We start from the raw sequence: 26,444 nt of genomic DNA on the forward strand, positions 1-26,444 counted from the left end.
GATATGGTGTTATTTCAAGGATACATCCTCCTCGGAGTATCCCGTGACAGAGCCTCGGTCCAGGCTGGGTCTGCTGGTACCCCTCCCGCCTGCCGGGAGGCTTGTGTCAGGGCAGCCAGGGGCTCCCCACCTTCACTGTTCTGTGTCTAGGAAGAAAACAAGTAACTTGTTCCCACCTTTGTCTCTCTTTGTTCCTTTGAATCCAACAGTATTCTTTGATGAGTCCTCCATAAAGCCAGTAACCATCGCCCAGTCTATCTGTATTTTGAATTGTTATTTCCATGGATTTTTTTTTAAAGCCGTGGATACCCATAGAACAAGAAAAAAGGAAAAAATTACTGGGCACCCTGTGGGGAGAGTACTTTAAAGGACTAAGTAATGGGGACAAATGTGGCTCGATTACTCAAGGGATTTGGTTGGTTTTGACTTTATATTTACTTGTTTCCTTAATTCTAAGTTAAAATGATTTAATTGCAACCATAACTGAGCAATCCATTAAGGATTTCAAAGGGAAGAATGCCATTTGAACCTTTCTTTTGTCATTTCTAGTTTTGAAAAGGTTTTAACATTGACTTCCTTTTTCAAGAAACATTTCAGTTTATATTTTTGAGTATTTTTTTTAACAAAAGAGCATAGACTGGTTGTTTCTCAAGAGAAAATTATTATAAAAGAGTTATTTACATGCATATATCATGCTCAACTAAAAAATTTAAAAATCCCTGTATTCTATACCAAACCATATTGAACATCATTAAAGCTTACACTAAATGGTTTTCATTTAACCCGCAAAAGTGACATTAATTTTTCAAGTGGTAACTGTTGCTTAAGATGCTATTGTGCCTGAGTGATAAATGTTTAATGATTTGGTAGTACATGCATGGCTTAAAATCCATTATTTATTGCACCTTCTCTTGCCTGGCAAAGGTGATGATTTTATAGCCCCAGCAGTCATGCAAACACATTTATACAAACCGACGGCGGATAATAAATTTCCTTACTGTAAATGTCAGTGGGTTTCATGTGTTGCTGCCATTACATCTTGTTTGGAAGCCGAACGCTACACAGTTATGGGAGCCGACAGATGGTGTCATTAACACGAACGCTGGGGCTGTTTACCGCTGACGTGCATGCGACAAATGAAAAGTTCTGGGCCTGTCTTTGCACTGAAGCATGATGTCAGCCGTGCACAGGTGTAAAGACAGAGCAATACGCTTGCCTCTGCCCTTCCGCCCCACCAAGAGCCATTTTAGTTGTTGTTGTTGTTACACTTTGTGTTTGAATACACAGCAGAGTGAGCAAAGGGGGACATTTTCCCCAGGTCTTCTGCTTGATTTGATACGTGGAGACTCAGACACCCTGCCAGTGACACCTGCCATCCCATGGGTGGTTCCCACAGGAGCGGCAAGCCAGCTTCCCTTTTAAGCCCTCCAGGCCTGGCCTGGCCTTTTGTGCTAATTAATTACAGCAGGATTGTTATTGCTGTGCGTGTGTGTGTATGTGTGCGTTTGTGTGTATGTGTGTTGTAACTTCAGATATTTAAAATACTTACTATCTTACTATGATGGGAAAGTTCCCGTTGCGAGCGTGGAATTAGTGTCTCTCAAAAGTGCTGTCAAAATCATCAGGAATGGATTCAAAGAAGGAGGGGAAGGAGCGAAGTAGAAATCTTCTATACCGATGTCCTCTGTGCAATGAGATCTTTTCATAAGAACGAGGAGCGGAACAAGGCTTTTGCTTTCCCTGATCTGACGTGAAATATCTGCGTGGCTGAAGTTAGCCTCCGTGTTTTATTCACACGTGTCCCCACCTTTGTTCAGCTCTAGCCACCCCCGTTTCTGGTGGCCAGCTTCCTTACTGTTGTGGTTCCTGCTTCACTCTCTACCAAGCTCTCTTTTAATTTCAATTTAAAAATAAGCTGGTTTTGTTTCTTTCCCCCCTGCACGTCCTTCCCTCGAACTAAGTGGCTGGCCCACGGATTCTGATCAAGGTCCTTTGAGCTCTGTTTTCAGCCTTAGCGTTCTCCATAGGAATTTTCAGAAAGGCTTATTCTTTCACAAGAGTCGTTGTGTGTTGCTCACACAAAAGCCGAGTGAACCTTTCATTTAGGTGTGCAGAAATGTCAAGTCGTGTGCAAGAGAGTACAAATGTTTGCATCGAGGTGAAAGAGATGATGTGCTTAATTTCTTCAGAGCAGCTCTGAGATACAGTTGGATGTCAACGGAAATAACTAGCCTGATTGAAAGACTAAAAGTGTGCATGAAGGCACACCTTAGACGTGAACAGTGGAGCCCTGCTTACAGGACGTGCAAGTGTGTGTTGAAAAGATCCAGGAGTGAAAATAAAGAAACGGCTGCGGGGAGACAGCCAGATTGAAAAGTTGTATCTATAGAATGGCACTCGGGTGGACCGGAGTTCTCAGGAAAATGAGTTCCTTTTCCACTGCTGTCATTTTCCTGGCAAATGAACCCGAGGCCTAAACCAGCAGTGCAAATAGCCAGGGACCTGACCTGAGCAAACAGCTTGTTCCTGGGGGGAACAGAAAGTTCCCATCGTGCTCTGTGCCCAGAGATGCCAGGGTCTCTCCTGACCCTGTTCCTCCCCATGCAGCCCCTCTATGTCTGCCTCCCATGTGGCCCACGCAGGACCACTCTGCCTTCTCAGGACATCATCTGAAAATGCACGTGTAGAGGCTTATTTGTTCTTCAGTGGGACGTGTCACCCTTCCAGACGCTTGCACTGGCTTTTCCTCCCATCCAGAAGGCTGTTCTCTCCCTCGCCCACCTGGGAAGGATCCTTCTAAACCCAGCTCAGCTATCATTTTCTCCAAGAAGACCTTCCTGACTTCCCTGCCATCATGAGTTCAGTGAACACTTGTTCTTTTAATCCACTCAATCTTGGACTGGTTTGTTACACAGCCATAGCTTCCTGATACACTACTGCATTTTATTTGTTTACATGTCTGTCTCCTGACTTAATGAGAATTCCTTAAAGACAGGAGCTGTGCCTCATTCTTACCTCAGTGCTGAGGCCAGTGCTTGGCACATGGGAGATGCTCAATGAGTATCTGTTGGATTGAAATTGTTGAATTAAGGTCTGTGTTAAAGTTTTGATGGAAGAATATCAGGCATCGGGATTCTGGATGGATAATCCCGGTGCCCTCAGAATCACTCCATGTATCCAACTGCCTTCTCTGCCAACAAGTCAGACTGACCTTGTTGCTAGAATGTTGATTTCATACAAACAGTTTTTCCCAGAGTTGCTTCTCACGCTGAGGAAATGACTCTATGCCATAGAAACTCTTTGCTATATATTTGTAAGTTGCTCTATGGGAATAAGGGTGGATTCCAGTCTACTTCTGGGATATTAAATGCAAAATATTTTTAAGCCTGTGGCTAAATATCAACTGTACGTGCATCCTGATAAAGCACACATCCCAGATCTGGGATGGAAATGGAAGGATGGCCTGAAGTCCTCTTTCTTGAATCAAATAGTGTTCAGACATATGACACCTGACACATTTTCTTTAAACCTTCTTTTTTTTAGCAAGCAGAAACAATTAGCAGTACAACTTTTTTCACTTAACAAAAGTCCTGAGAGAATAAACTTATCACCGATCATTTTGTATATTTCTCTGATTCCTTACCTAATTATTAAGACATTCAAATTCTATATTATAAACATACATATATGTATATTTTTAACATCTTTATTGAAGTATAATTGCTTTACAATGCTGTGTTAGTTTCTGCTGTATAACAAAGCGAATCAGCTATACATATACATATACCCCCATATCCCCTCCCTCTTGCGTCTCCCTCCCACCCTCCCTATCCCACCCCTCTAGGTGGACACAAAGCACCGAGCTGATCTCCCCGTGCTATGTGGCTGCTTCCCACTAGCTACCTGTTTTACATTTGGTAGTGTATATAAGTCCATGCCAGTCTCTCACTTTGTCCCAGCTTACCCTTCCCCCTCCCCGTGTCCTCAAGTCCATTCTCTATGTCTGCGTCTCTATTCCTGTCCTGCCCCTAGCTTCTTCAAAACCATTTTTTTTTTTTTTAGATTCCATATATATGTGTTAGCATACGGTATTTGTTTTTCTCTTTCTGACTTACTTCACTCTGTATGACAGACTCTAGGTCCATCCACCTCACTACAAGTAACTCAATTTCGTTTCTTTTTATGGCTGAGTATTATTTCACTGTATATATATATATATATATATATATATATATATATATATATGCCACATCTTTTTTATCCATTCATCTGTCGTTGGACACTTAGGTTGCTTCCATGTCCTGGCTATTGTAAATAGAGCTGCAGTGAACATTGTGGTACATGACTCTTTTTGAATTATGGTTTTCTCAGGGTATATGCCCAGTAGTGGGATTGCTGGGTCGTATGGTAGTTCTATTTTTAGTTTTGAAGGAACCTCCACACTGTTTTCCATAGTGGCTGTATCAATTTACATTACCACCAACAGTGCAAGAGGGTTCCCTTTTCTCCACACCCTGTCCAGCATTTATTGTTTGTAGATTTTTTGATGATGGCCATTCTGACTGGTGTGAGGTGATACCTCATTGTAATTTTGATGTGCATTTCTCTAATGATCAGTGATGTTGAGCATTCTTTCATGTGTTTGTTGGCAATCTGTATATGTTCTTTGGAGAAATGTTGATTTAGGTCTTCTGCCCATTTTTGGATAGGGTTGTTTGGTTTTTTTGATATTGAGATGCACGAGCTGCTTGCATATTTTGGAGATTAATACTTTGTCAGCTGAATCATTTGCAAATATTTTCTCCCATTCTGAGGGTTGTCTTTTCGTCTTGTTTATGGTTTCGTTTGCTGTGCAAAAGCTTTTAAGTTTCATTAGGTCCCATCTGTTTATTTTTGTTTTTATTTCCATTTCTCTAGGAGGTGGGTCAAAAAGGATCTTGCTGTGATTTATGTCATAGAGTGTTCTGCCTATGTTTTCCTCTAAGCGTTTGATAGTGTCTGGCCTTACATTTATATCTTTAATCCATTTTGAGTTTATTTTTGGGTATGGTGTTAGGAAATGTTCTAATTTCATTCTTTTACATGTAGCTGTCCAGTTTTCCCAGCACCACTTATTGAAGAGACTGTCTTTTCCCCATTGAATATCCTTGCCTCCTTTGTCATAGATTAGTTAACCATAGGTGTGTGGGTTTATCTCTGGGCTTTCGATACTGTACCATTGATCTATATTTCTGTTTTTGTGCCAGTACCATACTATCTTGATTACTGTAGCTTTGTAGTATAGTCTGAAGTCAGGGAGCCTGATTCCTCCAGCTCGGTTTTTCTTTCTCAAGATTGCTTTGGCTATTCGGTGTCTTTTGTGTTTCCATACAAATTGTGAAATTTTTTGTTCTAGTTCTGTGAAAAATGCCAGTGGTAGTTTGATAGGGATTGCATTAAATCTGTAGATTGCTTTGGGTAGTGTAGTCATTATCACTATGTTGATTTTCTGATCCAAGAACATGGTACATCTCTCCATCTGTTTGTATCATCTTTAATTTCTTTCATCAGTGTCTTATAGTTTTCTGCATACAGGTCTTTTGTCTCCGTAGGTAGGTTTATTCCTAGGTGTTTTATTCTTTTTGTTGCAATCATAAATGGGAGTGTTTCCTTAATTGCTCTTTCAGATTTTTCATCATTAGTGAATGCAAGAGATTTCTGTGCATTAATTTTGTATCCTGCTACTTTACCAAATTCATTGATTAGCTCTGGTAGTTTTCTGGCATCTTTAAGATTCTCTATGTATAGTATCATGTCATCTGCAAACAGTGACAGTTTTACTACTTCTTTTCTGACTTGGATTCCTTTTATTTCTTTTTCTTCTCTGTTTGCTGTGGCTAAAACTTCCAAAACTATGTTGAATAATAGTGGTGAGAGTGGGCAGCCTTGTCTTGTTCATGATCTTAGTGGAAATGGTTTCAATTTTTCATCATTGATAAAGATGTTGGCTGTGGGTTTGTCATATATGGCCTTTATTATGTTGAGGCGAGTTCCCTCTATGCCTGCTTTCTGGAGGGCTTTTATCATAAATCGGTGTTGAATTTTGTCGAAAGGGTTTTCTGCATCTATTGAGATGATCATATGATTTTTCTCCTTTAATTTGTTAATATGGTTTATCACATTGATTGATTTGTGTATATTGAAGAATGCTTGCATTCCTGGGATAAACTCCACTTGATCATGGTGTATGGTCCGTTTAATGTGCTGTTGGATTCTGTTTGCTAGAATTTTGTTGAGGATTTTTGCATCTGTGTTCATCAGTGATATTGGCCTGTACTTTTCTTTTTTTGTGACATCTTTGTCTGGTTTTGGTATCAGAGTGATGGTGGCCTTGTAGAATGAGTTTGGGAGTGTTCCTACCTCTTCTATATTTTGGAAGAGGTTGAGAAGGATAGGTGTTAGCTCTTTTCTAAATGTTTGCTGGAGTTCACCTGTGAAGCCATCTGGTCCTGAGCTTTTGTATGTTGGAAGATTTTTAATCCCAGTTTCAATTTCAGTGCTTGTGATTGGTCTGTTTATATTTTCTATTTCTTCCTGGTTCAGTCTCGGAAGTTTGTGCTTTTCTAAGAATTTGTCCATTTCTTCCAGGTTGTCCATTTTATTGGCATATAGTTGCTTGTAGTACTCTCTCATGATCCTTTGTATTTCTGCAGTGTCAGTTGTTACTTCTCCTTTTTCATTACTAATTCTATTGATTTGAGTCTTCTCCCTTTTTTTCTTGATGAGTCTGGCTAATGGTTTATCAATTTTGTTTATCTTCTCAAAGAACCAGCTTTTAGTTTTATTGATCTTTGCTATCGTTTCCTTCATTTCTTTTTCATTTATTTCTGATCTGATCTTTATGATTTCTTTCCTTCTGCTAACTTTGCGGGAGGGGTTTTGTTGTTGTTGTTCTTTCTCCAGTTGCTTTGGGTGTAAGGTTAGGTTGTTTATTTGAGATGTTTCTTGTTTCTTGAGGTAGGATTGTATTGCTATAAACTTCTCTCTTAGAACTGCTTTTGCTGCATCCCATAGGTTTTGGGTCATCGTGTTTTCATTGTCATTTGTTTCTAGGTGTTTTTTGATTTCCTCTTTGATTTCTTCAGTGATCTCTTGGTTATTTAGTAGTGTATTGTTTAGCCTCTATGTGTTTGTATTTTTTAGAGATTTTTTTTTTCCTGTAATTGATATCTAGGCTCATAGCGTTTGGTCAGAAAAGATACTTGATATGATTTCAATTTTCTTAAATTTACAAAGGCTTGATTTGTGAATGAAGATATGATCTATCCTGGAGAATCCTCCATGAACACTTGAGAAGAAAGTGTATTCTGTTGTTTTTGAATGGAATGTCCTATAAAATCAATTAAGTCCATCTTGTTTAATGTATCATTTAAAGACTGTGTTTCCTTATTTATTTTCATTTTGGATGATCTGTCCATTGGTGAAAGTGGGGTGTTTACGTCCCCTACTATTATTGTGTTACTCTCGATTTCCCCTTTTATGGCTGTTAGTATTTGCCTTATGTATTGAGGTGCTCCTATGTTGGGTGCATAAATATTTACAATTGTTATATCTTCTTGGATTGATCCCTTGATCATTATGTAGTGTCCTTCTTTGTCTCTTGTAATAGTCTTTATTTTAAAGTCTAATTTGTCTGATATAAGAATTACTACTCCAGCTTTCTTTTGATTTCTATTTGCATGGAGTATGTTTTTCCTTCCCCTCACTTTCAGTCTGTATGTGTCCCTAGGTCTGAGATGGGTCTCTTGTAGACAGCATACATACAGGTCTTGTTTTTGTATGCATTCAGCCAGTCTATGTCTGTTTGTTGGAGCATTTAATCCATTTACATTTAAGGTAATTATCGAAATGTATGTTCCTATTACCATTTTCTTTATTGTCTTGGGTTTATTATTGTAGGTCTCTTCCTTGTCTTGTGTTTCCTGCCTAAAGTAGTTCCTTTAGCATTTGTTGTAAAGCTGGTTTGGTGGTGCTGAATTCTCTTAGCTTTTGCTTGTCTGTAAAGGTTTTAATTTCTCTGTCGAATCTGAATGAGATCCTTGCTGGGTAGAGTAATCTTGGTTGTAGGTTTTACCTTTCATCACTTTAAATATGTCCTGCCACACCCTTCTGGCTTGCAGAGTTTCTGCTGAAAGATCAGCTTTTGACCTTATGGGGATTCCCTTGTATGTTATTTGTTGCTTTTCCCTTGCTGCTTTTAATATTTTTTCTTTGTATTTAATTTTTGATAGTTTGATTAATATGTGTCTTGGTGTGTTTCTCCTGAATGGGCCTCTGTGCCTCCTGGACTTGATTGATTATTTCCTTTCCCATGTTAAGGAAGTTTTCAACTATAATCTCTTCAAATATTTTCTCAGTCCCTTTCTTTTTCTCTTCTTCTTCTGGGACCCCTATAATTCGAATGTTGGTGCGTTTAATGTTGTCTCAGAGGTGTCTGAGACTGTCCTCAATTCTTTTCATTTTATTTTCTTTATTCTGGTCTGTGGTAGGTATTTCCACTATTTTATCTTCCAGGTCACTTATCCATTCTTCTGCCTCAGTTATCCTTCTATTGGTTTCTTCTAGAGAATTTTTAATTTCATTTATTGTGTTGTTCATCATTGTTTGTTTGCTCTGTAGTTCTTCTAGGTCCTCGTTAAACATTTCTTGTACTTCCTCCATTCTATTTCCAAGATTTTGGATCATCTTTACTATCATTACTCTGAATTCTTTTTCAGGTAGACTACCTATTTCCTCTTCATTTGTTTGGTCTGCTGGGTTTTTACCTTGCTCCTTCATCTGCTGTGTGTTTTTCTGCCTTCTCACTTTGCTTATCTTACTGTGTTTGGGGTCTCCTTTTTGCAGGCTGCAGGTTTATAGTTCCCATTGTTTTTGGTGTCTGCCCCCAGTGGCTAAGGTTGGTTCAGTGGGTTGTGTAGGCTTCCTGGTGGAGGGGATGGTGCCTGTGTTCTGGTGGATGAGGCTGGATCTTGTCTTTCTGGTGGGCAGGACCACGTCCGATGGTGTGTTTGGGGGTGTCTGTGAACTTACTATGATTTTAGGCAGCCTCTCTGCTAATGGGTGGGGTTGTGTTCCTGTTTTGCTAGTTGTTTGGCATAGGGTGTCCAGCACTGTAGCTTGCTGTTCGTTGAGTGGAGCTGGGTCTTAGCACTGAGATGGAGATCTCTGGAAGACCTCTTGCCAATTAATATTATGTGGGGCTGGGAGGTCTCTGGTGGACCAATGTCCTGAACTTGGCTCTCCCGCCTCAGAGACTAAGGCCTCACACCCGGCCAGAGCACCAAGACCCTGTCAGCCACACGACTCAGAAGAAAAGGGAGGAAAAAAAAGAAAGAAAGAGAAAGAAGAAATAAATAAAATAAACTTATTAAAATAAAAAATAATTATTAAAATTAAAAAGTAATTTCAAAAAAGAAAGGAAAGAAGAGAGCAACCAAACCAATAAACAAAACCACCAATGATAACAAGTGCTAAAAACTATACTAAAACCAAACAAAACAAAACAAAACACACAAAAAAAACTGGACAGACAGAACCCAGGGATAAATGGTAAAAGCAAAACTATATAGACAAAATCACACAAAGAAGCATACATATACACACTCACAAAAGAAGAAAAAGGAAAAAATATATATATATATAAAAATAAAGGAAGAGAGCAACTAAATTAATAAACAAATCTACCAATGATAGTAAGCTCTAAATACTAAACTGAGATAAACATAAAACCAGAAACAAATTATATGCAGAAAACAAACCCCAAGTCTACAGGTGCTCCCAAAGTCCACCACCTCAAATTGTGGGATGCTTCATTGTCGATTCAGGTCTTCCACAGATGCAGGGTATATCAAGTTGATTGTAGAGATTTAACCCACTGCTCCTGAGGCTGCTGGGAGAGATTTCCCTTTCTCTTCTTTGTTCGTACAGCTCCTGGGGTTCAGCTCTGGATTTGGCCCCGCCTCTGGTGTAGGTCACCCTCTGGTGTCTGTTCTTTGCCCAGACAGGAGGGGGTTAAAGGAACGGCTGATTAGGGGGCTCTGGCTCACTCAGGCCTTGGGGGAGGGAGGGGTATGGAATGCGGAGCGAGCCTGCAGTGGTAGAGGCCAATGTGACGTTGCAAAAGTCTGAGGCGCGCCGTGTGTTCTCCCGGGGAAGATGTCCCTGGATCATGGGACCCTGGCAGTGGCGGGCTGCACGGGCTCCCAGGAGGGGAGGTGTGGATAGTGACCTGTGCTTGTGCACAGGATTCTTGGTGGCTGCAGCAGCAGCCTTAGCGTTTCATGCCCATCTCTGGTGTCCGTGCTGATAGCTGCAGCTCGCGCCCATCTCTGGAGCTCGTTTAGGCGGTGCTCTGAATCCCCTCTCCTCATTCACCCTGAAATAATGGTCTCTTGCCTCTTAGGCAGTTCCAGACTTTTTCCCGGACTGCCTACCGGCTAGCCGTGGTGCACTATCCCCCTTCAGGCTGTGTTCATGCCGCCCACCCCACTCCTCTCCCTGGGATCTCACCTCCAAAGCCCGAGCCTCAGCTCCCAGCCCCCGCCTGCCCCAGTGGGTAAGCAGACAAGCCTCTCAGGCTGGTGAGTGCTGGTCGGCACCGATCCTCTGTGCGGGAATCTCTCCACTTTGCCCTCTTCACCTCTGTGGCTGCGCTCTCCTCCACGGCTCCAAAGCTTCCCCCCGCCCATCCCCTGTCTCTGCCAGTGAAGGGGCTTCCTAGTGTGTGGAAACCTTTCCTCCTTCACAGCTCCCTCCCAGAGGAGCAGGTCCTGTCCCTATTCTTTTTTTTTTTGCGGTACGCGGGCCTCTCACTGTTGTGGCCTCTCCTGTTGCGGAGCACAGGCTCCGGATGCGCAGGCTCAGCAGCCATGGCTCACGGGCCCAGCCGCTCTGCGGCATGTGGGATCTTCCCGGACCAGGGCACGAACCCGTGTGCCCTGCGTCGGCAGGTGGACTCTCAACCACTGCGCCACCAGGGAAGCCCCATCCTGTCCCTATTCTTTTGTCTCTGTTTTTTCTTTTTTCTTTTGCCCTACCCAGGTATGTGGGGAGTTTCTTGCCTTTTGGGAAGTCTGAGGTCTTCTGCCAGCGTTCAGTACGTGTTCTGTAGGAGTTGTTCCACATGTAGATGTATTTCTGATGTATTTGTGGGGAGGAAGGTGATCTCCATGTCTTACTCCTCCGCCATCTTGAAGATCCCCCCGGCCATATATGCATTTTGTATTTAATATATACAGGACCATTTTTATCCTTGGATACCTGTAGGAAAGTGCCATCATTTTGGAAGAGCATTATTTAACAGGAAGAATGCCTTTCATCGCTCTTGAATTTGATTATTTTCAAAACCTTTGAGGCCACACCTTCATTTTATTTCATTAAAAATGGGTCTTTCATAGGGCTATAGAAGTTGAGAATGATTAGGCAACTACATGCTAAGTCAATGAGCTTTTCTTAAGAGACACAGATATAACATAATAGTAATTTGTCATTGATTCTGCAAACCATTTCCCTGCCATGGATTTGCTTTCTCCCTGCCTTTTGCTGTCTGTTCACCCCAGAGAGGTCATTTCTCCGGTTTGTGGCTGACTCTGTATTGACAGTGATACCTGGAGGTAGCCAAGTAGCTGAACCCTAACAGACAGGATTTCCTGGAAGTGATGTGGGGCACAGAGGACATTTCTAAACACTTGGTACCACTCCAGGTGGGAAGAGGAGGGACGTGGAGCCACTTGAGGTTATCCTGGCACCTGTGCTAGCATCCCCACATTGGGAATCAGTGAGTCACTGTGTCCCTGAAAAGCCAACAGTGGGTCTCCCTTGCCCATGCTCGAGTATTGCATCAAATAACCATATTTTCAATGATTATATAACTACTTGTTCAGGCTGTTATCTAATTATAAACAAGTGAATTTCATCACCCTTATCAAATCTAAGATGCCATTATTACTAGATGGACCCTTACTTTATGTACCATTAAGAAAAAAACATGGCCAATTAAACTGTGACACAATGTCTTAATAAGAGCCCTGAACAGAATATGAATCAGTCATATAAGTCTTAGTGCTTTGAAATTTCTTTTATCTATTCAGAGAGGAGAGCCAATTTACGTACCCTTCAATTGCATTGTTTGCTGCATGATGGGAAAAAAACTTTTGCATGTGTCTTGGTAACAAAATGAGACACAGCTTCGTCTGCTTGTAGGTATCTATCATCCCTGATTTGTTCCTGTAAAGCATTCAATTGTTTCATTGCAAGAAAATACGGAATTGCAGCCATTCCCTCCGATGACTAATATTTGCTTCATTAATATCAAATTTGCACCCTGCCGCTCGGTTTCTGGGCCTGCATGCGAACATATTAAGTGTTCATTTCGATGCCAAATCATGCTGTAATCTTTTTGAAGGCGTTGTCAGCAGCAGTTAAACTCAACACATGTTGTCCCATAACGCACATGACTCTCCGGAAATGATGACAGTGAACAGCCTTGACCAAGTCACCTGTTCCCAGGAAAGGACAGCTGTGTCACTGCTGCTACCTGGCCAATCCCAACGGCTAAGGTGACATTGACCATGAGGCTGATTTCAGGGATGCTAATGTGGAAAAAACGTGCATCCTAGAACTGGCGAAATTCAGTAAAGTCACTCAACTTCCAAAACACTTTTTTTCCCCACATATAAATGTATAAGAATGGTTGCCAGTGATTGTCATGGGGTGGCAATAATTTGAACTTTTAAAAACATTTGCAAAATAATGATAATAGCCAGGTTGGGAATATGGGTGTAGGAGGGATTGGGACAGATGGAGTTGATAAGAAAAATATAAGAAAAATGCAAGTAAAAGAAATTTACTCATTGAATTATAGAGGCTTAAGGAACAACAGCAAAGACCATGAGTTGCCCCCAATATCCATTCCTCCCTTTAGCCTTAGTAAAGAGATCTCAATTTTGTGCAAGGCAGCAATGCACCCAACTAAGAGAATATGTTTCCCAGCCTCCCTTGCATCTGGCATGACCATATGACTCAATTTTGGCCACTGAGCTGGAAGTAGCAGTAGTTGGAATGGGAATTCTGAGATGGCTGCTTAAAGGGTGTGGCTCACTGGAAGGAAGGGCCTTTTTTCTTTCCTTCCTTCTCCTTCCTGCTCCCTGGAATGAGGACGTGATATCTGGATGTCCGGCAGCCATCCTAGGCCATCCTTGAGGATTGAAGCCATGCACTAGGATGGGGAGTTAGGCAGGTAGAAGTCTGGCTCTGCCTGGATTATTAAGTCTAGCCCTGGATTATGTATTTCCAGATTTCTTTTGCATAAGTGAGAAATTATCTTCTATCCTGTCAAAACCTCCGTTTTCTGTTTAAGCTGCATTTTCTGTTGTATGCAGCCAAGCCCAATCCTAACTGAAACAGGACCCTCTTCTTTAGCTCGGGTTCAAGCTCCCACTGTTTGCCTGGGATAATGTGAAGAATGTAAAGGAATTAAAGGTATTATAGTTCTTTAAAGAAATGAGAATTCTTCATGGGTAGGGTTACTAATAATTTTGCAGAGGCCAAATTAGTGCCTCATTCACTTCCCAAACTTTACTGTGTGCCTAGCTTGTGCCTGGTGCAGTGGTGGGGATGCTACAGGAACCCCAGCCCACCCTTTGGCCCACGTTGCACGGTTTTGAGTACACTCCTCCCCGTGATAGGAGAGCAAGCCAGAAAGGGTCTTTGAGTCATTGTCACTCTCAGCAGATGCCAGAGACAGAACAGTGTGCATTTTCCCCACATGCTGGAGCTGCAAGAAGTGTTAGAAGCTCCCCATACCCTAACAAAGAGGAAGGTTAAGGGAATCCTTCAGAAAACGAGGCTCAAAACCATGGCGTTGTCTTGACAGCCTCCTCATGTTCTGCTCGGACAGAGGTGATGGCGTTCCTATCATAGTTGTTTTTGTTTTTGTTTTTGTTTTTGTTTTGCGGTACGCGCGCCTCTTACTGTTGGGCCTGTCCCGTTGCGGAGCCGGACGCGCAGGCTCAGCGGCCATGGCTCATGGGCCCAGCCGCTCTGCGGCATGTGGGATCTTCCCGGACCGGGACATGAACCCGTGTCCCCTGCATCGGCAGGCAGACTCTCAACCACTGTGCCACCAGGGAAGCCCCCTATCGTAGTTTTGAGCCCTTTTAATGATCTTAGCAGAAAGGTTTTTCAAAATTGCATTTTGTCTGTGGAAGAGATGCCCGACTTATTGGTTCTAGTTTACATGTCTGTATCTCCCTACTCTTTATGTATTTGGTAAATATTGCAATACTTTGACCCCAAGAGGTCAATTCGTTTACTTTGAACTCTGAAACTGACACTGATATTTATAGCTCTGTCAACCTGTCATTATTTGTTTTGATCAAATTGGGGAAAGGGGAGCTTCTCAAAAAGAAGAGAGAGAATGGAAAAGTGTAAGGAGAAAAAATTACATTTATAAAGCAAAAATAGGCTTATTAAGAATTTCAGAAATTCTATTTCTAATGGCTTTGAATCTCTCCATCTTCCATTTTCTTGCCTGGACAGAGCTCCCTTTGAAGTCTTTGGAAGCTTTCTAGAAGAAAAAATGTATATACACATGGGTGTGGAGCTGAAAATGGAGCTCCTTGTTTCGCCCTTTTAAAACGTGTTTTTCGAAGATTTGCCTTTCATATTACAGATGCGAGAGAGGATGTGCAATTTTACCTTGTGTAACATCTTTGCCTGAAAAGCTCCAAGTATTTGTAGACGTTTTTTAATGAATAGTTCCCGTGTTTGCCTGCTGAGGAAGCAGAGGTTTGTGTAATTTACTTCCATTTTACACCTGAGGAAACTGATGTTTAAGAAAAAGAGGCTCAGAATTTCAACCAGTAGCAGAGTTAAGAAAACAGTCCCTTGTTTGGACTGGGCTAATGATGCCCAGTCCAGTGATCCTGGAGGTTGAATGTGACCCCCAAACGAAAGGGTATCATTAGAAAAAATTCACCGTAGACGCTGTCATGTCCCATTTTAGTATGAATTGGGTTTATTATGTAGGATCATTTGTAGTTATTTTGACTGCTTTCTAGTTCAATGGCCTATTTGTTATTTTAGCAACTTCTGATTTGGGATCTATCATCGAAACCGAGTTTTAATACTGTTTTTGTTGTCATTCTAACTCATTCTAAGTGCATGAGAAAAACTAAACCAGATATAGAAACACAGAACTCAGGTCTGTGCGTATCAGATAAAATTATACTTTGACAAATTTTTCTTTTTGTACACACAGAACAGTTAACAAACATGCATGAAATTCAGAACTGTGTCTTTAAGGTCTCTTGATAAATGTATGCGAATGACAGCATAAACTCACCTGAGCATGTACGTCAGTATCACTTTCACTAAAAAGATCAAATTTAATCCAAGTTCTTCTCATCATATATAAATCATTTGTTTGTCATGTAAGCAACTGGAAAAGCACCAACAGAAATAACCTGAATCAGTAGAAATTACGTCAACACCCTTTAAGAAGGGCTCGCGGAACGCAAAGTCAGCATATCTGTCCTTTCATCATTTACCAAACGTCCAAAAATGTGTGGCAGGAATTGTTCAGATAAAACAAAACTAAACTAAAACTAAACGAATGCCTCAAAAAAACAAAGACATAGCCCCTGACCTCAGAAAGCAAACAGTCTAGGTGGAGGGCAGCAGACAAACCAGATGAATTAATAAAGGGACCAAACTGCTCAATGACTCGCTTGCACAAGGTGTGCCAATTCAGAAGCTCATAGGAAATTACAGATAAATAGCTTAAAATTTAAACATGTGCTCGTTTCTGTTCCCTGTTTTCTCATCTCAACAACCCCCTCACCTGACCTTTATTGTCACTTCCCTCTGAACCGTCCACACTCCCTCCCCTCCCCACACCTCAAGCCTGGCTCTAGAATTTCCAAATAGGGAGTCCCATTTTATCATTCTTTCTTCTTCCATCTCAGGGATGGAACTTAATGCTTGTGTTTTAAACTTATTATGAAAGCCGTAATCAATTTTAAGGAACATTTCTTTCAGCCTTGAAAGGTCAGCTTATACATGATATATGGCCTATTCCTTCTTGCTGGGGTGCCTGTTGATCTATTTAAAATCATCCGTTTGTCTAAAAATACTAACTTAGTGTCATTAGGAGAATAGAAGCATAAATGTCTCCAAAGAATATGGAGGTAAGAATCTGATTTCTCACCCATATTATCACTGGTATGATACGTAGTTAAATAGCTTACAGAGACTCCTCTGTTTCATCTTTGATAATTCACTATTACAAGGCACATTTAATTTCTGTCTATAAAATATGAATCAGTAGGTACAGCTTTTATTTTTACTTTGCTGTTAAGGAAATAAAAAACAAAAACAAACATCTAAAACAGGATCTCTAGTGCACGGGACATTTTTGGTAGATGCTCAGACAAAGAAAAGGAAAAGCTGGCTTGGCTCAGAGGGTCTTCCGTACCTGTTTTTCTTTACTGGGAAAACCTGTAGTTTGAAGGAACATAAAGGAAGGACATATTCTGCTTTCTTCCAAAAATGCCTCGAGCTTTCAGCTTATGGGCAAAACAAACCCTTTGAAAGCCGAAGAAGCCCTCTTCATTTGCAGTTGTCACTGAAAGATATTTCCAGGCTGGAAAGAATTTCTTTTCAAGGTATTTAAAAACCATCTATCCTAACAAAAGAAAAATGTGGCTTTTTCAGGTCACTTCTTCATACCCAGTGATGAATATGTTTTTAATTAAAACCTGGGTACAAATTGGGTTTCGTGAGAACCGTTGTGGTGCCTGAGCACTCTCCTGAGACACCCACCACCGTTGGTACTGATGCTAACTCTTGACACCCGAGGCCACTTTGTGTATTCAGAGGTTAGAAAGGTGATTTCTGAGGCCTGGCAGCTGTTGGTGTTAAAGCTATTGTGTGGGAAACAAAAGCCATTCTGTTCTGTTCCCCAGGTGCCTTTGAATCATTGATTCAGGAACTGTTTCATAAATGGGGTACAATTCTTTACCAGGGAATTTCATTACTGCCCATGTTTTAGTATATGCTTCCGGACAGCAGAGGGGAATGTCTGAACATACCTCCTATGGAAGGAATCTTGGGTTCTGACCTCTGTGAAGATGCTTGCATCTTAAGTCTCTTAATTAGACCTGTGACTACATGCCTTCATACCACCATTTATGCTTCCTATCTTCCTCACTCTAAACCACCAGACCCAGCCTGCTGCTACCAGGCTTGTCTTGCAAGTTAATGGGAACACAGTACACACTGGCAGCCAGATGTACCAGTGTTAACTAGTTTTCTCCCAGAATTCCTCACTGGCCTGTGCTGGGAAATTTTCATAGGGCAGATCAGAATGACATTTATTTGAAGAACAGATACTCTTTCACCCAAATGATATATTCATTATTGTCATTTAGAAAGTCTATCAGTTTAGGAAGTTTTTAGTTGCATGTAAAAGGATCAAACTGAGCTAAACAATCAAGGAAACACAGTGGGTTGCAGTCTTTCTCCCCAGTTCTTCCTCCCTCCCTGGGTTGTGCCCTTACTGTGTGACTTTGAGGTTCCTCCCACTACAGGGGAGTCGGCTTCCCCACCTCATTGGTGTTGGGCTCCACCGTGTGACTTGCTTTGTCCAGGCTGAAGAAGTATTTCTTATTTTCACTTACCTTCTTGTACTTCTGCATTGCCATGAGAAGAACAGACCCAGCTCTTTCTCATCAAAAAAGATAGGAGAGGGCTTCCCTGGTGGCGCAGTGGTTGGGAGTCCGCCTGCTGATGCAGGGGACGCAGGTTCGTGCCCCGGTCCGGGAAGATCCCACATGCCGCGGAGTGGCTGGGTCCGTGAGCCATGGCCACTGGGCCTGCGTGTCTGGAGCCTGTGCTCTGCAACAGGAGAGGCCACAACAGTGAAAGCCCTGCATACCGCAAAAAAAAAAAAACAAACATAGGAGAGATGTGAGGCTAAGCTGAAATCTGCAGAGTGGAGCCAAAGCCAGCTGAATCCCGCTGACATCAGCCTTCTTCCAGCTGACTCAGAGTTACATGGGTCAGGATAGATGGCAATTTTTTATGCCAATGCATTTTGGGGTGGTTTGTTATGCAGCACTGTTTGGCGATAGCTGACTGATATTTATCGCTCATGTAACTGAAGAGTCCAAAGTTAGCATGGGCTTCAGGTAGGATTTGAAAGGAATTCCTGTTCTATTTCTTTGTGATTCTCTTGGGGCTTCATCCCAGAATGGTTTCCCTCTTGGTGGCATGATGACTGTACTATTTCAGGCTTCACAATCTACACCTCGTACCATCTGGAAGGCAAGAGGCTTTTCTTCTTAAACCATCACACAAAAGTCCTGGACTTCACTCTGATTAAGCCAGCATAGGTCATGTGTCTATCCTGGGCCAATTGTTGAGCAAGGAGGGTGGGATTATGCAACTTGGTTTATGTCAGCCAGAGCCCCCTCTTAAAGATGGGAGTGGGTTCAGTCTTTTCCAGAATCCCTGGTGTGTCTCATTAGAGGTGGGAGTGGGGGTGGGACAGATGCTGAGAGGCACCAGCAATGTTAATTATGGAGAGAGTCTAAAACCTCCAGACTTTGTTTTGAATTTCTATTAATACCTTATTTGGCTCAAGACATTTTTTTACCTGCATATTGCTGGGCTAGCTCGAGCAAAAGAGAGGGGATTTATCATCTAGGTCACACATGTTGCCAGGTAAATTGCGAAGCATGTGACCCCACCCATGCTGCCTTAGGCACTGGAAGGTGGGTGGGAGCCTAGCTTTCCATAGGACTTTACCATTAGCCTGCTGGACTTCCAGCTCCTGGTATCTCAGGATTTTAAGAAAATTAAAAATAGGTTTGTTCTACTAGAATTTGAAGGTCTCTGACCTAGAGGGTGAGTTAATGCTAATGTAATGAGAACTTGAACGAGTGGGACACATTGGTGTGGATGTCATTCCACTGACTCCTGTCCTCCATTGCCTATGATGAGAAGTTGGCTGTAAACCCTGTTATTGTCCAGACACACAGGAAGCATCAAATAAAAATGTGTGTTGAATTTATGAATTAAAAAAGAGAATCAAGGTCTTCTGAGCCAATCCAACGTTCTTTTAAGAGTACCCCAACTTCCCTGGCAGTCCAGTTGTTAAGAGTCCACGCTCCCAATGCAAGGGGCATGGGTTCGATCCCTGGTCGGGAAACTCAGATCCCACATGCTGTGCCTTGTGGGCAAAAAACAAACAAACAAACAGACCCCACCACCTCTTTGTAAAACCTTCCTTTGTACATTTCATGTTCCCACTGAAGCCTCTGCAGGAAAGTAACCAAACAAATCAATCCAGGTGATTTTTTCAAACGTGGACATTAAAACGATCACCTGTTACTTTCTGTGCTTCTAAGAGTCCTCCCTGACCCTAAGTTATTTGAAAGACTGAACAATCCTTATCATCCAATATGCTTCTGTCATTCAACACATTTGTCCTTCTATAAATATTACTGAACACCTACTGTGCTCCAGGTGTTGTGTGAGGAATGCAGAATTGAATGAGAGCTAATACCTTCCATCAGGCACCCAGCTACTGTAATATAATTGTTCAAACCATGGACAGAAGGAAAGATTGGGACCTTTGATGAAACTACAGATTCTCAAGCAGCAACTTGCCTGTCTTCTTGGGGAATTATTTACCTTATCATCTCTAGTCATAGATGGCCTGGGTTCTATACGAAACATCTGTCAACAATAAGACGAAAATGATCTAAATCAAGTATTTTGATGTGAACCAGCCTAGGTGTTAGGTATATTGCCATATTCTTACATTAATTTCTTAAAAATTACTTCCCATAAATTTCCTCAGGGCTGCACAGGGGCATTTTTCAGTTTGATTTGCTGGTAATTACTGGTTAAGTAATTGCCAATTTGGGAATGCAGACTCAACTACATTTTCCTCAAGTCCCTTTTTCTCTTTGTATTTTTTTCCAGTTGAGTTATGCCTTGAACCATATAAACAGAAAACTAACGTTGGAACCTAAAATAACTGTCAATGCCAAGATTGTTGTGGTTGGTGCGTCCAATGTTGGAATTTCCTTCCTAGAGACACTGATATTTTGGTGAGTTGTTTTACTTTATTTTTTTGTTTTTAAAGGGCCTTTCTCTTCCTACACCTGAGAGGGTCCCTTGAAAGGACAGACCTGAGCTTTCTGCTACCTCACATACGTTGTCTATGTGGATTAATGAATCAGTGGAATATTCTAGATCAGGGGTTGGCAAACTCTAGCCCCCCAGGTCAAAACAGGTCCACCTGCTTTTGTAAATAAAGCTTTATGGGAACACAGTCGCGCTCATTTATTTATGTGTTGTCTCTGTTTTGTTGATACAGCGGCAGCTTTGAGTAGCCGTGACAGAGACCGTTTGGCTGACAGTGCCTAGTATATGTCACTCTGACCCTTTCCAGAAGAAGTTTTCCAGCCCCTATTCTATACTGGTGCTCCCCTCTCTTGGCTGGATTATAAGAATCACCTAGAGCATTTGTTAAAGATGTAGATTCCCAGACCTCACAGACACAGAGAAGCAGAAACTCCTATGGAGGGCCCTGGGAACCTGTATTTTAACAGGTGCTCTGTGTGATCAAGCAGGTTTGGGGACCAGTTTTGACTGTATACATCACAAATAGGCTTCAGAAGTGGCAGACAGTCCAGGACCTTTCCTTCAACACCTGCATTTCAGGTGCCAGGGAACAGAGTACATTTCCCCAGGACAACTGAGGTCTGTGCAGCTGTTTGATGTGTTTTCTATTATCCTCAAAGCACTGCACAGTTTCCTTGCAGAGCCCATTTTCCCGATAGGTGATTCCTGAGGGTTCTCAGCTCCCCCAGTTAGCTCTTCATCTGCTCAGCGAATTTCAGCCTCTCTTTAACAGGAAGAGCCCTGGGTTATTGTCCAAGAACTTGGATTCATGGCCTGGCATTGCCACCACTGGCATGGAACCTTCGATGTGTGCCTGACTTCTCTCAGACCTAGCTTCCTCATTCATTTCGTAAAAAGTCTCTAGATGTTTTCAAAGACCCAGGCTTTGGAGAACCACAGACTCCTAAGTTAGGAGAATCCAGTTTTTCCCAGACCTTTTGCTCAGGATCGCATGAGAAACTTTAGCTACTGTTCAAAGCTGTAGGTGCTAAGAGGAGAGTGGCAGATGGGGAAAGGCATCCCCACCATGACTCCTCCGGAGGCCAGATAAGTGGTGAGGGTCTAGACAAGGAAAAGGGTGGAGGAAATGACCCCTAGAAGGTGTTTGTCCCTGGTGGATATGGAGACGAAGTAACCCAGATGGTTATTTTGCTCATTTGACATCATACGTAACCGAAGATTTTTTCACTTTCTAGCCAATTTGTTCAGTTATCCGGAACACACCCTTAGTTAACCAGAAATAAGTCGCCTGTCTTTATTGAAATTAGCAACCAAGTTCACAGGCTTTAAATACTGTGGTCAGTCTACAGCAATCTCTCATTGCAAGAAAGAAATCATGAGAAGCACCCAGGAATCTCCATTTTCCTGCCTGTTCCACTCTGTAGTTTGAGGGCTTTCCCTATTCTGACAGGTCTCTTCACCTCAGACTCTGAACAGCAATCTGTACAGCCACTTTTGAAAGATGAACCATCAGGGTGGAGTTGTGAAATTACAGTAGTCAAGAAGTTACCATAAACAGATCTTAAATCTTAGTTTAGCTATATATCTTGTCATTATGTCTTCTTTAAAATGATTACATTAAGATATACACATATAATTTTTTTTTGTGGAATCAACTTAGATTTAATAAAGAAAGGTATAAATTTTGATATAAGTACTTGGTTGATTAAATTCGTCAATCAGACAGAGCTTTTTAAAGCATTTTAAAGTACTCATAATTCTCTATCATCGTTATACAGATTACGTGCACTAAAAAGAGACCGGGATCAGTTTACGGATATCAAATCCGGAGAGAGGAAGTAGTTCTCTCATTATTTTCTCTAATTACTTCATATCAGCAGTCACCATAGTAACCTGCTGCAGATTTTACTTTACCAATTTAACTGCCATTTGAACTAAACTTTGTAAATGATTTGAGTTGGGATGGAATTGAAGAAACAGAGTTTTCACCAAACACTGACCTCCAGTGAGGATTAAATCCACATTTTGGAGGCAAGATTTAGGAAAATCGCCCTCCCACGCTCATGCCCTGCATTATTAAACTCAGTTGGGGCACTGTAGTTCCTGGAAAATCCATTTGAGGCCCAGTACAGCCGCCTCTTTTTCCAGAAAATCTGGTCATCCTGTCATCTGGTGACAAAACAAGCACAACTCTTTGTTCTTATATTATTTACATGCAAAACAAATTGCAAAGCACCTTTGGTCTCCTCTTCAAAGACACCAAAAGCAGTCCTTGCAGAAATTCTCTTCTTTCCACAAGTGCCACGGTGCTACTAGGGGTGCTGACGTGACTTGCCCAAAGTCACCAACTAATACAGACACCAGGATAGAAGCTCCATGCGAGGTGTGAATGTTGAGGGGATATTTGGGGTTTTGGTTTTTAGTACAACCTTCTGTCTGGTCCTCAGCTGCCACCAGTCCACAGTTACACCTGCACGGAGGACACACTTTCTTTTCTGGTTGTGAGGCCTGTGGGTCACCCTGCATCTTCTTCTTGTCCTTACAAGGGCAAGACCTCCTGGGCCCTCCAGTACCTGGTGACATGAGTGACAGGCGTTTTCTAGGGACACACACCAAACCCCCCCCCCCGTGGTTCTCTGTGTCCTCCTGGTCCTGGTGAATATTCCAGCGCTGGGCTGAGTGGCAGCCCTGCCCTTAGACTTCCTGCAATCTCCATGGACACTCCTGAGGCCCCTGGCTAGCTGATGCAGAAGGGCGAGGGTGCAGGGTGATTCAGGGTGGAGGTGAGATTTGGCTAATTTGTCCCCCCTCCCCGCGTCTTGTGCATCTGTCTTCTGAGGGTGCTGTGCCCAGGTAACTCCATGGAGGGCAGAGGAGGGAGCATGTTCAGGCTCCCAGGCCCCACCCTGCGGGCACACACGTCCTGGCCTCCTTTCCCCTCATCACCTGCCTTGCCGGGCTGTGTGCCCCCTGGGTGGGGACCAGGGGCTGGCAGGGGGAAGGACAGCAGGCACAGAACCAGGGCCGGGGAGCTTTCTTGGGGTGGGGGGCATAGAGGAGGAAACCCTCACTCATCCTATGGAATAGAGGGCAGTGAATTGGAGGGGAAAGGCCACTCTTAAGACACTTTGCTGTGAATTATCTGTGTTTCTCATCATGCCCAAGACATTCAGGTGACGAACCTGAGCTATTTTTAAATTGTGGTTCTCATGTGTTTGTTCGTTTGCCTGGCTCTTCCGGACGGAAAGGTGTTGGCTTGGGCACCGTAGGTGTTTCATGTACATTATCCTTCTTGGTACTTCTATTAATAAAACCTCTTTAAAACCCCAAACATTGGTTTTTGGCAGAAAGATCTTGGCCTCGGTCATCAGCCCACCTCTGCTACCAACCAGTGCTGTGGTCCTGCCCTCCTCCTCTGCTGAGGGAGGGTCACGGCAGGGCTCCCCTGGCCCTGCCAGCCCTGGGCGCTGTCACACTAGGAACTCCACCGACCGTATCAGAGGTCTAAAGGGAACTCCCTATTCTTGGGTCAACAGCCAAGGCCAGAGGGGAGCTTCTGTCATCTGTCAAGGAAATGCTATTTCCCGAAGGAGAACTTTGCAATGAAGTCTGAAAGCTCTTTCCAGAAAGCAAGGGGCCTCTTTTCACGCAGCTTAGCTGGCCATATTTTTAGCAGTCCCTTTGTGTACCAGGCCTGGACCTGATGAACTCCCCAAAGTAATGCTACTTTCCACAGTAGTACTCCAAAATCATTTTTAAAAAAAAGAAATATGGATATGCTCTACCAAAAAAGGAGTAGGAACCGGGTCTATGGACTCATCCTACGTCTTATGTCCTTTCTACTCAAAAGTTTGGTCTGGAGTCCAGCAGGATTGGTATCGCCTGGGAGCTGATTAGAAACACAGAATCTCAGGCCCTGCTGCAGTCAGTGTCCCAAACAGACATTTTATTTTCCAGAATTATTCACAACAGCTTCTTCCCTATGTCTTGGGCGTCAAGTCACTGAGCTGAAGCAGTTACTATTTGATTCTGTTTCAGCTCGTACGTCTCTGTGCTTTGTGTATTATATTATTTACTCCCAATTATGGAGCAGTTCCTTTTAATCCATTATTTTAAAATCTTACCTAATTCAGTTCTGATGTAAAGAATCTCTCAAGCAGCCTATAACAGGGCTAGAAAAATTCATGTATGACTCCTGGGATGACAGTGAATGAAGGCAGCCCTGGGTGGCATCCCGCCGAGGCTGGGTGGTTAGAAGAAGATGCACTTTGGTTCACGGGAACCACCCACCATCACCTCGGCTTCCACTTCCACCCCGGGAAGAGATGTCTCAAAACACCCACCGAGTCATCTCACCAAAGGGTGAAGTTTCTGGTTTTCGACCTGGGCATTGATCCCTCATCTGGTGGGGTGTGTCGAGAACAACTAAGACTAGCTGGGAACGACAGGGCACGTTTGTGAAGCTGCAATTGTGGCTGGATGACCGGAACACATGTTATCGGGCCGCACAGGACCACACAGCCTCCGGCCCAGCTGTGGGGTCTGGCGGCAGCAGCCGAGCACTTGCAGATTAATGAGCTTCTTATCTTTACCTTTGAGGACATCTGAAGGCTTCGTTGTGGTTGTCATTAATTAGGTGACTAATTAAGTAGTCAGTGCTTACGTGCTGATCTCAGCGATGAACCCCACGAACAGGTTGGTGGCTGTCCATGCCGTCGGCCTCTGCCACACGAACTGAGGGCTGTGTGCTCTCCCCAATACCCCTTTGGGTACCAGGGAAATGCAGGGTGGCGGCCAGGCCCGGGGCATGTGCCCGGGGCACAGGTGGAGATCCACGGGGCAGGTCACATCTCACCATCTTGTTATGTTGGCATTACAGTGGGGCCTGTCGGGACTGATACAGAGGCCCCTCTGATGGCCTGGTAGGGGGAAAATAGGGGTGGGGCAGTATGTCAGGTTCAAAGGCTCAGCCTCCCCAGGCAGAAGGACCTGACATCCTGCCTCCAGAAAATACTGACCTGGAGCTGTCCCTGGTTCCTAATCACCATCCCATTTCCTAACCTGATTCCGGTATTTAAATGTACAGGCATACCTGGTTTTATTGTGTTTCACAGATACTGCGTTTTTTACAAATTGTCTTCACGATCGCACAAAACACAAACCGCAAACACGGACCAGTAACTTCAGCCTCTGTTCTCTACTATCAGGTCATTTTCAAATGACGACATTGGCTCCGTCTTGGTTTGAGGTCCTGCAAAAGCTGAAAACAAAGAATTTGGTGCGAGTAGTTTATTTGGGGGTGATCCCTGGGAACTACCCGAGCGAGCAGGTGAGATGGGACCGGCAGGAATGCCAGCAAAGCCCCCAAATCATGTGCCTTTGGCTCACCATGGGCAACGAGGCTCAGTCCCGCCGGGACCCCCTCCGAGGACACGGCTGGGACCAGTCCCTCCGTGCCCGAGGAAGTGGGGTATTTACCCAACAATTCCTGTCCATCTGGTCACCCTGGGCTGTGCTTCCAGCCTGTCCCTCAAGCTGCCACAGTCAGGGGGAGACCCCGGGCAGAGAAGGCAGGAAAGCACTGGGACAGGAGGACCATTTGCAGGTGATGCGGGTGGGCCCGCTGCCGGCCCGGTTTCTTTCATTTGTTCTCCTTTCTTGATGCTCATACAATTGCCCTTTAACGAAGGCGTGGGTCTAGACAAAGGCAGAGGGAAGCAAGGCCAGACGGGAAAACTGTGTCGGGAGCATCTCCTGAACTCCTTCCACCTCTCTCCCCGGGCGTCCTGGCAGCTCTAGAGAGAACCCATGTACTCTGCTCCACCAGCAACCTCTGCTGGAACAAAGAGGGAGAGTGGGCCTGTCTTGGCAAATACTCGATTTCTCCTTTGGGATGGAGATGAAATTAGATCAGCAGTTTTCACCTTTAGCGCTGCCTGGGAACCTGTTGCAGGTGCCGATACAGGCCCCCCTGTAAGGACTGAATCGGAAACCCGGGGCCGGAGGCTGGGACCCGTGTTTTCACACCGCTTTTGGGAGCACGAGAACCGCTGAGTTGGGGTAGAGTCAGCTCTCTGCCATTACTGCTGGGCACCACGTGGACCATCTGACCTCTCTGAACCTCCGTCGTTTCCACAGCTGTACAACAGGGAAAGCACCCAGGATCTCTCCTCCTCCACTGGCAAGAAGGCAAAGCACCTAGAAAGACCTAGCACTCAATTCTTGCTAGACTGACACCTCCCCGCTAATGC

At 43.4% G+C, this 26,444-nt stretch overlaps 1 protein-coding gene across 1 annotated transcript in view; it reads left to right on the forward strand.

Moving 5' to 3' along the window:
• Positions 1–26,444, forward strand: part of CFAP61 (cilia and flagella associated protein 61) — a gene marked incomplete at both ends in the record, with an annotated part of 252,425 nt that overhangs the window by 134,112 nt on the left and 91,869 nt on the right. The window contains one exon of the mRNA XM_082670561.1: positions 20,029–20,156. Coding sequence (XP_082526687.1) covers positions 20,029–20,156 — 128 coding nt within the window. The remainder of the gene's footprint in view (positions 1–20,028; positions 20,157–26,444) is intronic.

Source organism: Grampus griseus (genome assembly GCF_964374135.1).
Source record: "Grampus griseus genome assembly, chromosome: 14".
NCBI classification, from domain to species: Eukaryota; Metazoa; Chordata; class Mammalia; order Artiodactyla; family Delphinidae; genus Grampus; species Grampus griseus.